Source organism: Aethalodelphis obliquidens, unplaced genomic scaffold, assembly GCF_003676395.1.
Source record: "Aethalodelphis obliquidens isolate GAN/ISIS:26980383/991018 unplaced genomic scaffold, ASM367639v1 scaffold2, whole genome shotgun sequence".
Classification (NCBI taxonomy): domain Eukaryota; kingdom Metazoa; phylum Chordata; class Mammalia; order Artiodactyla; family Delphinidae; genus Aethalodelphis; species Aethalodelphis obliquidens.
The window spans coordinates 65,638,891-65,652,745 of NW_020837946.1; the positions used below are offsets into that span (position 1 = coordinate 65,638,891).

A 13,855-nucleotide genomic window follows, 5' to 3' on the forward strand; every position below is an offset into this window, starting at 1 on the left:
TATGTGTGTGTGTGTGTGTGTGTGTGTGTGTGTGTGTGTGTGTGTGTGTATCGAATACAATGAATTTTAGATAATTCTTTTTCCTTACTTTTTGCTACCGTATGATTGCATTAGCCAGCAATTCTTTTAAAACATTATTCTGAAATTCTAAAAATTTGCTTTGGTACTTTGATTAAGGCCTAAGAGCAACATTCAGATTTCCCTTTTTCATATTTCTAAATGGTAAAGCAAGATATTTAATTTATTAGTTACATATTATTTTACATTGTGTTATATCTTATTTACTGAGTCCACTTTTTTTGTCTTTTCCTTAGTTTGCTTACTATTACGGCATTGTTACAGAACAACGGTCAGTTAAGAATGTCTTAAAACTTTCCTCTAAATTGTCAGTATCTGAAATGTGACATTTCACTGTCAGTAACTGTGGTGCTTGTTACTCATCGCTGATGTGGCTATCTAATGACTAACCCAGTGTCTTCTGAGCCGCTCTCCCCGCTGCTCTGTGCTCCGCTCGTGCACCCCAGGTCCATTTGGTTGCTATGTCTCCCTCTACCGTTGGCCTTTCCGTGTGCAGTTTTTGCCTAACAGTGTTCTTGCTTCCCACCCCCTTGGTCTACCTTATGCCTCTTCCTTCAGATTTCAGACCGTGCCTGACTCCCACCCCCTCCCCAACCAGGTTTCTTATTACAGTGCTCTTGGCCTGTACCTTTATATCACAGCATTTATCTCAGTTTTGAAATTATTCATGTACTTACATAATTACTTAAATAAGGTACTTTCTTTCCTAATGGAGTGTAAACCTCATGACTGAAGGAACCAGTTTGCCTGACATGTTAAGTAAATCTGTACTGTATAAATGAATAGCTGTGTTATCATTTACTGCCCTACGATGAGTTTTTACCATAATCTGAAACAAATGGGACTTTTCTAGTAAGTTGCAAAACCGCATTTGTGGGATGGCCGGCCATCTTCTAACCCAGCTGTGGTCCTTTGTTACAACTCCATTTTCTTTCCTACCTGTTCTCCTTTTATGTCACTCCACCCTCTATTATCTTATCATTTCTATCATAGTATAGTCACCAGCCTCCACTAAGAGTTCTCTAATATTAGAGTAAGCAAACAAAGGAGGAGGCCAAAAAAGGTAATATTAACAGGATGCTCTATAAATAGTACTATATCATTGTTGGTTTTTTTGTCTTTACAGGATACAAACTGGCATTTAATTACTTAAAAGCAAAAAGATTTGTGGATGCAATTGATGTATGTCACCAGGTAAAACTTAAATTTAGATTTCTTAAAATTTTTCAGATGGACTATTTCCTACTTTTAATTAATATCAAGATGTACATGAATAGAGATAGAAGACGTCATATTTTGGTTAAATGACTCATCACATATATCTGGGAGATACTACCAGTTTTCAAAGTTTAGAAAATAAAGTTTACTTAAATTGAAAAAACATATGTTTTTAATTGGGCTCAAATAATAAAATGTTTACGTCAATTTAAAGAAAGAGGCTAGAGAAGCATGTTAAATAAAACGTAATCCTTAAGTCAGAAGATATCTCAGGATTATTATAGATTCTCCACATCACTGTTCTGAATAGAAGTTCTTATGTATGTGTCTAAGTCTCTGGTTATTAGAGGATTCAGATTTATAAATTAAAGAGGTATTTTTGTCATTTAGAAGTCATTCAATTACACTTCTGGAATTGATTCCTGACTAAATGATCCCTTGTTAAAATGACAAATATTTAAGTTGCAGTTTTAGAATTTGCAGTTTCTTTATGTACATTGTCACATTGATATCCCATATAAGGCGTTTTACTAAACATTGTTGGGATCTCCAAGAAAAGCTCCTTAGCAGAGAATTATGTGATGTGTCTTATCCCGGATAGCTGTGTGAGCATCATCATAGTAAATACTTGGCCCCAGCGATTGCTATTGATTACTGAGTCTCTGCGTAAGGCAGCATTTCACATTAAGGTTAAGGTTGTACATTAATGTAAGGTTATACATTAGAATCATTTGTGGAGGGTTTTTTTTGTTTGTTTGTTTGTTTTAATGAATTTCCCCTACTCCTAGACTCAGTAGACCTGGAAATTTGTATGTTTCAAAATCATTCCAGGTAAATCTGATGTGTGCTCCTGGGTAAAAATAACTAAGGGTTTATTAAATATCATGCAATAGCTAAATTATTTAAAGTATCTTAAATCATCGATACATAATTGTTTTCTGTAACTGATCTATTAAGGAAATAATTATATTTGTTGTATTTTCCACGTGTAGTATTATATTCTACCTTTTTCATTTAATTGCTGTTAACAGAAATGAGTCATCATGTCACACGCATCTCAGATATCACCTTTAAAAAGTGTTGTTAAATTTGTAGTATTAATATAATGAAATCTCAACTGTAATGCTGTTTCTAGTAAGTTTTGTGACTCCGCAGTTCTTGATAATGAATTACAAGTTCTTATGCTTTTGTTTTGTTTTTTTGTTTGTGTGTGTGTTTTTGCAGGTTCTCGAAGCACATCCAACTTACCCCAAAATCAGAAAAGATATACTTGATAAGGCTCGTACATCTTTAAGACCTTGAAAATTATTTTAGCTTTTTTAAGCAAGAAATGAAAAGAATCTGAGTTCTTCCAGTTCAAAATAGGTTTAAGCTAATACTTTGTAATAGAAAGCATACTTCTCTTTCTCCAGCAGAGGCTGCTATTGTATATAAAGAGAAACACTATGTTAAATGTATGTCTTCTGATGGAGAAGGTGAATGAAAGCTGGTTTATTTAATTGACTCTCTTGATTAGGTGCAGATTTGGTGACTCTGTGGTAAAGATTATAACCCACTTCTATAAAAAATACTTTGTTAAAATCTTGGTAGTTAAGTATCCTATATCTTTTCTAAGGAACATTAGTTGTTTCTTTCAGGAAATACATTTACGATATTGTTGTGCTCTGTTAAACATTCTTGTGATGGTCTCTGTTATTTCAAAGGTTTGAGTAAATTTCCCTGTAAATATTTATGAAAAAGAAAATATATCTTTTAATAAAGATTTTATAAATTTATGATTTGTATTCCTCTTGGAACTCAAAAGACATGGTGAGTTTTGCAGAATCAGGGTAGACTCCCCATGTTAATGCGTAGTATTACAGAAAATGTGGCTTTCCTAGAAAAGTCTTTGTGGGAAAGTATAAAGAGTGTGTGTGTTTCCCTTCTCTGTTGAACTGATTCTTCCTGCTCCCAATGCCTACGTGATCCCTTTTAAGAAATAACCAGTACCTGAAATTAGTTTAAATAGGTAAACCTTTATAGCAATATTTAACCTTAGCCCAAAGACGAGGCCTTTTGGTGTAACTTTAGACACTGTAACATCTGGTGGAGAATATTTCTGGTCAGTAGGGACTCCCAAAGCACACCGTGTGAACACAGCTGCAGACCCCGCTCTCCCTAGAATCCCTGCCACCACCCTGGGAGAGCACTCACTCTTTACACTGAATTTAACCTAATCTTCATAAACTCAATTCTTAACATCATTTTTAGTATGTTATCTATACCTTTTTCAGTTGCCTTTAAAAATACAATAAACACAGTCTTCAATTTTAATTGCATTTTCAATAAACAGTATTTTTCCAAGTCTCTTGCTTTTCCTTAAGTACCTCATGTTTATTTCTTTTGAGCTACATTCTAGTTTCTGATCACTTCTCCAATTTTCCAAAGTCCTTTTAATTCCAATTATATGTTATAAAATTCTAGTCATTCTTTTATGTATGGCGTTCCATGAAAATGTTTAATAAGTAGAGCATTTATGAAACATGTCATGCCTGTTAAAATGCTTTCACATGTCTTATTACATTTATCCCCCGGTCCTATAATATAGACATTATTATCCCTGTTTTACAGTTCTGGCACTGTGACAGATTATCTCTTTAGCTATAACCTTTCAGCCTGAATGGACATTGTTAAAGACGTGATACAACAGAATACCCTTAGTAGTTGCAGTGAGCCTGCATCATGGAATGCTAGAATCATGGAAATTGGATAGAGAAAGTAGAACATCTCTTCTCCCAGCAAGACATTTCCAAATCAGTTTTCCTATCTGTAAAATGAGGAGTTTGTTTTTGTTTGTTTTTTCCGCGCAGGCTCAGCGGCCATGGCTCACAAGCCCAGCCGCTCCGTGGCATGTGGGATCCTCCCGGACCGGGGCACGAACCCGTGTCCCCTGCATCGGCAGGCGGACTCTCAACCACTGCACCACCAGGGAAACCCTGTTTTTGTTTCTTAAGCAGCCACTTATTCTGCCATTTGTTAGATACTATTCTAGAAACTTTCTTTAAATTAGGTCTTTTATTTCTCAGTCAGCTCTCCAGAGAAATAGTATTTTTTCAGATGATGAGATGAGGCTCCAACTAAGTGATTTGCCCAAGGTCAGAGAAAAATTTTCAGAACCTGGATTCCACCAGCCTTTCCTATATTAAGATGCCTTCCATAACTAAGAGAGGCAGTGTCTATAAGAAAAACTCTTTTTATCTGCATGTGGCTAGCAGATGAAACTGAGCGTCCTGTCACAGAGGTGGCTAGGTAATGAGGAACAAGAACTGAGTGGAATGAACGTTCTTACACATGTGGCAGCTGCCACTGAGAAGTGTAAGGGAGGAGCAGTGAAGAGCACGGCTCTGAAGTCAGACCGGCTTAGGTTTAAAGTCTGGCTTTACTACTTTCTCAAGTTACATAGGCTCTCTGAGCCTCATTTTGCTTTTCTTATCCATAAAGTAATGTATCAGGATAATAACCTTCCTCGGGTTGTTGTAAGAATTAAGTGAAAGAACGTACATAAAACCTAATGAATCTAACTCACTTGGGCTCTTAATAAATAGTAGCTCTACTTACTTATTATAAACCGAACAGGGTCAAGTAGTAGTTGCAGTTGAGAAGAACCTTCACAGAAGAAAAAAGACAATGCAGGCAAAGCAGAGATGGAGAGGACTAGTCAGTTCCCCTAGAAGCACAGCCGTACAGGAGTCAAGATTCTCATTCATTGTCTCCCTCCCTCCTTCCCTCTCTCTCTTGCTCCCCTCCCCCACCAGAAATTGTGTTGCACGCTTTGCATGCATAAATCTCACTTCATCCATCTCGAACAGACTTTTGACCTTCTCTCCTCTGCTGGAATTCTCCCCCTAATCCCCACTTACTGTCTCCAAGCTTCCCTCTCTAGGCTTATTCTTTCTTTCATTCAGGTACCAGTTTATTATCACCTTCTCAGAGGCCCTGTCCGTGTCCAGGCCAACACTCTAAAGTAGCCATCACGTCAGTCTGTACCCTGTCACCCTTGTTAAACTCTCTATTTAGCACTAACTAATCTCTGACGTTTTTCTTGTGCACACGCCCAAGACTGTACATCCAGGAAAGCTGGAACTCAAACTGAACTGCTGCTTGAAGGAATCAGTGCCCATGGCATGTTCAATGATAGTTTGGGGCCCACACGGAGGACGGGGAGGGAGGGACACAACATGAATGAATTTTCTGTGCATTTGGGGTTTGAATACCACCACCCTCATAGTAAGGAAGCATTTTTAAGTTCAATGCCCTTTGACCTTAGGCCAGCTAGTATGGTGAACTGGGTCCCAAAAGGAAACAGCTCTCTTTCCCATTAGTCAAGAAGCTAGAGCAATTCTGGAAGGGTTTTATGTATTTACAGCTGAGGAAGCTAGGTTAACTTTGCACTAGAATAGATAATAGAATCACTATGGAAACCAAGAGACCAGTTAAGACTGACAGGAACTCTCCTAGTTTGGGTCTGGAGATAAGTGAAGAGCCTTATAACAGGATCATATTAACAGTGCTAGTGCTGATAAAGTAGCAAATGCTTGTATGTTTTATTTTGCTTTTTGTTTTTAATGAAAGATTGGCAACAGTGCAAGAAAACCACCACATTCATCCTTTCGGAAGGGAATTTGGAAGTATGGATTTAAGATTCTGTTCTTTGACCAAGTAATCCCACTTAGAGAAATTTATCATAGGGGACATTCAGAAATTTCCTCCAAGTTTTTTGGTTTAAAACACTGTAGAAGCAAAAAGCTTGGGTTTTTTGGTTATTGCCAAAACATTCAGCATAAATGAAGTGGTCAAATATATTAGTTTACCCAATAATGGAGTACTATGTAGTCATCAAAAACTGTCTTCAAAGATTTTTTCTTTTTTTACTATTTTTTAAAGAATTTTTAAAGATTTTTAACTGCTAAGATTCTCACAAAATAAGTGAAAATACAAGAAACAACTTCATATAACATTAATTTGCAAAAGAATATAAATAGATGTATATGTAAGATACACACACAACTAAACGAAACTAACCCAATTTTTAACAGTAGTTATATCTGATGAAAAATTTGCCATTTTTCAAGTTAACTGCAAGGAACACACACTAAAAATAAGGGTTTTTCCCTTTTTAAAAAAAAAAAAAAAAAAGAATAGCTTTCTTAAAGAGGAATAGAAAAACTCTTAACACCCACACTTTAATGGTTTGTACAAAATGTAATCTGGTTTATTTCAATTGTCAGAGAAAAAGATTCAGGAAGTAGAAGATCGAAAAAGACTGCCAGAAAATGGCAATAGGAGAGTGGCAATAGCAACAGTAATAGGAGTTCACTGTTACTAGTAACCGAGTTTTAATGATGATCCTACCAAATGTAACTAATAAGAAACTGGAGGAAATACCAGAAATCACACAGGGCCACAACGTGTAGTTGTGTCGTGTGAGCCCTGGACAGATTGACCCACCCGAGGGGGTAGCAGAGGAGCAGAAGCTAGCACTCTGGGTCTCACAAATGCAACTGCACCCCCTTGGAGGAAGAGGATCCCTTACTAATTGGAACAAAGTTTGAATGAAAGGTGAGGAATTAGAGACAGAAGAGAAAAATGTTTGGCTATAGGGCTGAGGGTAAGGGAGCAATAGAGTGATGGCTACAGAGGTTTATAAAAGGGATTTTGTTTTTTGTTTTTCAAGACAGGAGCTACTTGAGCATCTTGGAATATTTATGGGGAAAAGTCAGTAGATATTGAAGGTATAAGAAAGAGAAAAGGGGGAAGCCTGAGGAGGAAAAGGGGTCCAGGGGATGGTTTAGAAGAATTAGAGTTGAGAGGGATGTGTGATTTTTGTAAAGGGAGTAAAGGAACAAAATAACTATAGAAAGAGGTGTTAGATATATAAAGGTGGGCTTAGGAGCCCTTATGCTAATTTGCTCCATCAGTTTTATAATGAAGTGGACTTTGACCTAAAGGCAGTACCACTCCTTCATACGCATGGAATTTGGGGGCCTCTGTTTTCCTTGAGCTCTGAAGTATTTTCACTTACTTCCAGGTTCCTGATTGTGGTTGCTGGAAGTCTGCCTGCCAGATTAGAGGGGGGTTACTGTAACATCATAAATCATAGTTACGAGCAAAAAAGTGTTACGCACCTTTTAATACTCTTCTTAAGAACCAGATGTTTTCTAGAGAAATGCCTGACTCTACAATTTGTCTTACACTGCACGTAAATGAATCTGGCACGCTGCCCATAAAACAATTTGATCCCATAAATGAGGAAAGCTGAGTAATGAGCAGGTTCTAAATGTCTTCCTTCTAGTGGTATAACCTTAGAATCTATGGCAACCTTTAAACGAGGCTGTTTTCAAATAGTGTGTATTTTTATCTTTCTTCAAACAAATTCTTTTGGCAATGTAACAGAAACTCTGTTTTAAAAAAACAAGTGTATTTTAAGAAAGTAATTACTATTTCAGTTTCCGCCAGAGGCAGGCTAGTTTTATTTTTAATGGGTAAATGATGTAAGAACCTTAAACAAAACAAAACAAAAAAACTTGAAACACTAAGAACTGGGCTGTGAAGTATTCAGTAGTATCCTCACTTATAATGAGTAATAGGTCCTGTCTCACAGGTAGAGATTAAACTTTTTTTGGAAAACACCCTAAGCTTAAAGAACACTGGAGGAAAAAGTGTGCTAAAATGCTAAGCAGTTACAAAAATGCTCTTTTCAAACAATTTAAGTTAAATACTTGAAGTTGCTCTAGTCAATGAATGAAAACTCCCTGACATATACTTTCTTGACAAGTTTCCAGCCAATTTTTCACATTGTCACAAATTGCAGAGGATAATTTGAGGGGGACACGGGGATTGGGGAAAGTCCAGGATATTGAGAACACCCAAGAGCAAAGTTAAAATGATGGAGCACAGACCACACAGATTTCAGGGGAAGAAATGTGACCAATGAGATGTGTCTGGGTCCTGATGTCAGTTCTCTGTGCGGAACAAGTAACTCTACTGTCTCTTATGAAGTGTAGTATCTTTTTTGTGTGAGTTAGCTTACTGCTGTTTCCACAGATTTCTTAAAATGTAAATATTCATTGCTTTAGTTCCAATAAAAATTGGGTTTTTTCCACACAAAATTTTTGATTTTTTCATTTGGAAATCATTTCAAACTTAAAGAAGTTTCGTGAATAAGAAAAGTACAAAGAGCACCCACATGCCATTTACCCAGATACATACTAAAATATTGTTAGTATTTTACCTCATTTGCATCTTCTCTTTGTATATACAAATTTTGTATATACATTTATACACACACACATATACACACCTATATGTAAAATGTTTTTTCTGAACATCCTGAGAGTAAGTTGCATACATCATACATGCCTCTGTACTCCAAAGTACTTCATTGTGTATTTCATGAGAATAGGGATATTCTCCAGTTTAATGACAGTACAGTTATGACCATCAGTTAATTTAACATAGATACAAAACTTTTAACCTGCCACTATTTACCGCCAACTGATTCAATAATATCCTCTACAGGATATTTTCCTCTTTTCCCTCCAGTTGGGTTCCATTCTAGGATTGGGTATTGCATTTACTTGTCATGTCTTTAGTCTTGTTTAACCCGGAGCATTTCCACAGCCTTCCTCTGTCTTTTATAAAATAGCTATTTTTGAAAATACAGTCCTCTGCCCCCCCCCCCGCTTTTTTTTTTTTAATTTGAGTGTTCCTTTGTTTTGGGTTTGCCTGATATTTCCTTAAGATTCAATCTGAGTTGAGTGTTTCTGGCCATTATACTATATAAGTGATGTGGTGTCCTCATGGTATCACATCTGGAAACACACAGTGTCCACCTGCCCTCACTGGAGACATTAATTTTGATTACACATGTCAAACTTTTCTACCATATAATTGTTATTTTTTCCCTTGCAACTAATAACCAATCTATGAGGAGACACTTTAAGATCTTACAAATATTCTGCTCCTTCAGAAATTTCCCCTAGGGCTTCCCTGGTGGCACAGTGGTTGAGAGTCCGCCTGCCGATGCAGGGGACACGGGTTCATGCCCCGGTCCGGGAAGATCCCACATGCCGCGGAGCGGCTGGGCCCGTGAGCCATGGCCGCTGAGCCTGAGTGTCCAGAGCCTGTGCTCCGCAACGGGAGAGGCCACAACAGTGAGAGGCCCGTGTACCGCAAGAAAAAAAAAAAAATTTCCCCTAGATTAGCCTGATTCCTGCCTGATCTAATATTCACCATGATGATTATAAATGATGATATTCTAACGTCACCACTTTCTCCACATGTTCCAACCAGTCAGCCCTTAGCATTTTACTATAAACAAGAGCCCCTCCTTTGCTTATTTATTATTATTTTTACTTTTTTTACACATTTATTATTTAATATGTGTTCATGAATTCCTATTTTTTCATTGGTTCATAATTCATTAATGCCTTTAATTATTTTGGTGCTCAAATGGTTTCAGATTTGGCCAGTGGCACCACTTCAAGCTGGCTCCTTTGGTGTCCTTGTGACTACCCCTATCTTTTTCTTTCTCTCTTTTCCTTTTTTTTTTTTTTTTAGCATGTTCCTACATTCTAGCATAACAAAATATCCCAGGTTCAACTTCTAATTACCCTGTCCCAGCCCTGGAATCAGCCATTTCTCTGAGGAGCCCTGGTTCCCTTTAGTGGGGCAATGGTATTAGAGATCAAGAACTTAGTGTAAAGTGTGCTCACTGCCACTAGGGTGAATTGTTTCTAAACCCTTTCAGCAAACAGAAAACATATGCATGTATATATGCACTCACATGCATATATACACGTATATATGTGCACACATATACATGCATACACAGGTGTAAATACACACATACTGAAACATGTTTCAGAAATCACAAAATTACATCAATTCCTCCAAATCCAGTTTATCACCATAGGGTTCTTTCTTGTGTTCCCATGTCCCTTCTTCCACAATGAGACCCTGAGTCCCAACAACTTCATCATATTTGTTCATTTCTTCAGTCTTATAATCCATCTAAAATAGTTTCAAAATTGCTTCACCCAGATGCTCACAACAAAAAAAAATCCTACCAAAAAGAACTCAGGATTTGTCTCCCACTTTTCCCAGTACCACCAATTTTGACTGATTTTGATGTTTACAAATTTAACAGCATATTTTAAAATGTTACCATAAGCCTTTCCCAGTGGTATGAGATATTTTAAAAATCAAACTAAATAATTTGTTGATGACAGGAGGGTGTGTCCGCTCCATAGACCAGCTTTGCAGTTTCCTTCCAAATATTCATCTACTTGCAAAATAAATACCATCCCTTCCCACACCAACCAGTATCATATTAATGATGCAGTAGCAAGAAAAAGAGTAGGAAACTCTGGAGCTTAAGCGAAACATCATGTGCTGAGGATTGAGAGTTAAGATTTTTAAAAAAATATGTAGCAGATTTATATGATCATAAATGGATCTATTTTTGTTTGCCCTTAGGTATTTTCAGACCCCTTGCTGTGATAGTTTACATGGCAGTTATAAACGTCTCTAAAAACATAGGGAAATTTTCTTCTTACATTATTCAAAATACTAGTTTCTGGTTTATAGCAACTAACACCATTTTACCCTCAACCTGCTTTTTCAAACTGCTGCCTTTTTTCATTGAGTGAATCCTGGTCGTTGAAAAATTCAGATTTATTTCCCCTATTCTTTATTTTTGTATTTACATCTTATATCTATTTTCTTGAGTCCTATGGCCTCACAAAATGCTTTTGAATAGCAGAGCTGCAGAGATGATGGGGAGGTCAGCTATGTTAATTTCAAAGTGCCCCAGTCTTCAGTGTGAGGTTGCCTAGCAACCCATCACTCAGGCCTCCTTTGTGGATGCGAGAAGAGGAAGCAATTCTCCCGTACACTCTCAAGCCGAGATGGTTTTATAAAGTGAAAAACCTTTTGCAAAGGCTTCAGCACAACCCCTATCTCTCCGTTTCTGCCCACTTTGTGCACTTCACACATGATGAGAGAAATGGTCCACCTTTTGATGCCTTAGATCTGATACAGATATAAAATGGAGCTATACACGCTACGGTCAAACAGTGGAAGTGACCTGTATCCCTACGTTAAGCTGAAACACATTAATTAAATCTCTCGTCATCCCTTTTCTTACATGAAAGCATACTTTCCCCTCAAGTTCTAAAAGCCAGTTATGTTAAATGAAACTGCAACTGCCTGCTGAGCATCAGTTACCATAGCGACGTGAGGCAGGAGTATTTTTCTCCTTAGGCACAGGATGGCTGAAGTGTGTTCAATCAGGGACTCAAGCAGCATGCTGACTAGAAATCAGGCATCTGGGAAGAATCTGCTCTATTCCTTTTTCTCCACACTAACTTGAAAAAATAAATAACCCCTCTGCTATTCCCCCAAAGCTATTAGCTTTTTAGAAGTGAACTTCAGTGGGTGGCAGAAGTGCCCTACCTTAGGGCATACAGGAAAAGGGAGAACAATGACACATGCTAGTAAAGTCCATGTGAACAGCTGAGCCACGCAGAGATGAGTGCTATAGAAGATAAGCTGCCCTTTCAGACATTCTGAAAATACACAGCAAAAATAACAGCTAGAAATCCATGTATTTCCACATTGTAAAAACACTGATGTTCAATTTTTGAACGGTTTATGACCCCCTGAACTTATCTGCTAGGCAGCCAATGCTATTCAGGAGCACATTAGGATTCAGATCCATATTGGTCTGTGAAGAGTCTATAATTGATAGTTAAATCAGGTATAAGGCAAAACGCTTTGTGCCATTCTCACTTGCCTCCAAATATGGTTGAGAAGAGAGAGGCAGTAGAGCATAGTGAGCTTTAGAGTCAGACAAGCTGGCTTAGCATTCTCTGCCACTATCAGCAGTGTGATTTGGGGAAAGTTCCTTTCATTCTCTAAGTCCCGATTTCCTAACATTTAAAATGGGAATAAAAAGAGGATTGTTGACAGTGTGAAATAAGAAAATACTTGTAAAAAAAATATGTAAAATAGTTGGCATTAATAAGGATTCAAATACTGATGACAGCTGGCGTTATGAACTTGGCTTATCAATCACAGTGTTCAGTCATCATTGAACACCTGGGCCACACCCAGCATTGTGCTTTACGTGTGAGGGATATTGAGGTCCCATCAAAAAGAAGGCAGCCAAGTTTGGGGATGCCAACTGCTGGTTATGCACCCTGTGGACACTTCAATTTGGTACATGATTCCCACCAATATTCTGTCCATACGGACGTGGCACTCCTCATGGTTTACCTCCAGGGCCAATTCACGGGGAAAAGTCTCACTGCTACTTTACAGTTAAATTTTGCTATTTTACCCAAACTCGTGTTACCAGCACCCTTAGTCACCATAGACTGGAGATCACCTTCCAAGGGCAGAGTTAAAATAACAGGCAACCACCAGAGAATGCACTTCCAAAAGATCTGCCCAACTGTTTTCAGCAATGAAACAACATGGAAAGTATGTGAACTCCCAAAGTGCCTATCTTGGACTCTCTTTTCTGGCAACGGTATATCTTCTGGTGATTTACTAACAAATCATTGACATAATTCCTAAAAGTATAACCTCTTAATTCAGATCATTAGTCTAACCCCTTTATTTTAGACATACGGAATGGAGCTCAGGGACATTGATTGATTTATCCAGTTCATATGGATATATGTGTATATATGCATAATACATACACACATGACACTACACAGACGTGCATACACACTCATAAATATACACTCATATCTATAAAGAGAGAATAAGTTCTATAGATTTTTTTTTCATGTTTATCTCAAAGTCAATTCCAAGCTCCTCATTATTAATAGTGACTATAATTTGCAAGTAACAGAAACCAACATAAGATGGCCTGAGTTATGTGTAAAAACCCAAGGATCATGGAGGCTTACTAAGGTCTGTACGGAAGCTAAGAGGCAGGAAGCAACTGGAACCAGGGACTGGAATGTCTGCTGCTTTGGGCATTTCTGTATTCATCTGTTCACCCATTTACTAAGTCAGGTCATTCAACAAATACTCACTGAAGACCGATTCTGTGCCCGACGTTGAACCCTCACTGAGCAGACGTGTTCTTCAGCTCTCACAGATATTTCACTGCTCCCATTCGTGTTACAAATTTAGCCATATGCAGTAAGTCAAGTATACAGTCCCTTAGCCCGGACCCCACCTCACTCTGGGGAGGAGGTTGGGCACCCAGTGAAACAAGTCGCTCAGATCTACCTCTATGGATCAGAAAGTTGCTGGGCAGACAATCCCACAGGCTACTCTACAAGCATGTCGTCTGATCCCTTTGCACCTCTCCCTCCAAAGTACTTAAGCCAGTATTTTTTTTTTTAAAAAGTACCCAGGCACTAGCATAGCTGACCAACTACACAAAAAAAGCACAAATTTCAGTTAAAAAAATGGAGAAAATAAATTTCATTAATAAAATAATTTTCAATGTGGTAAATTATTCGTTCAAAATCATTCTTCCACCTGTTTTCTTCCTACC

At 37.8% G+C, this 13,855-nt stretch overlaps 1 protein-coding gene across 2 annotated transcripts in view; it reads left to right on the forward strand.

The window, feature by feature from the left end:
• The window catches only part of TTC21B (tetratricopeptide repeat domain 21B), an 87,284-nt gene extending 84,210 nt beyond the window's left edge, over positions 1–3,074 (forward strand). The window contains exons 28-29 of one of the 2 annotated variants that reach the window (XM_027129334.1): positions 1,205–1,272; positions 2,521–3,074. In XM_027129334.1, coding sequence (XP_026985135.1) covers positions 1,205–1,272; positions 2,521–2,598 — 146 coding nt within the window. In that variant the 3' untranslated portion in view covers positions 2,599–3,074. The remainder of the gene's footprint in view (positions 1–1,204; positions 1,273–2,520) is intronic. The other variant, XM_027129346.1, reaches the window with a different exon arrangement.
• Positions 3,075–13,855: the final 10,781 nt, after the last annotated feature.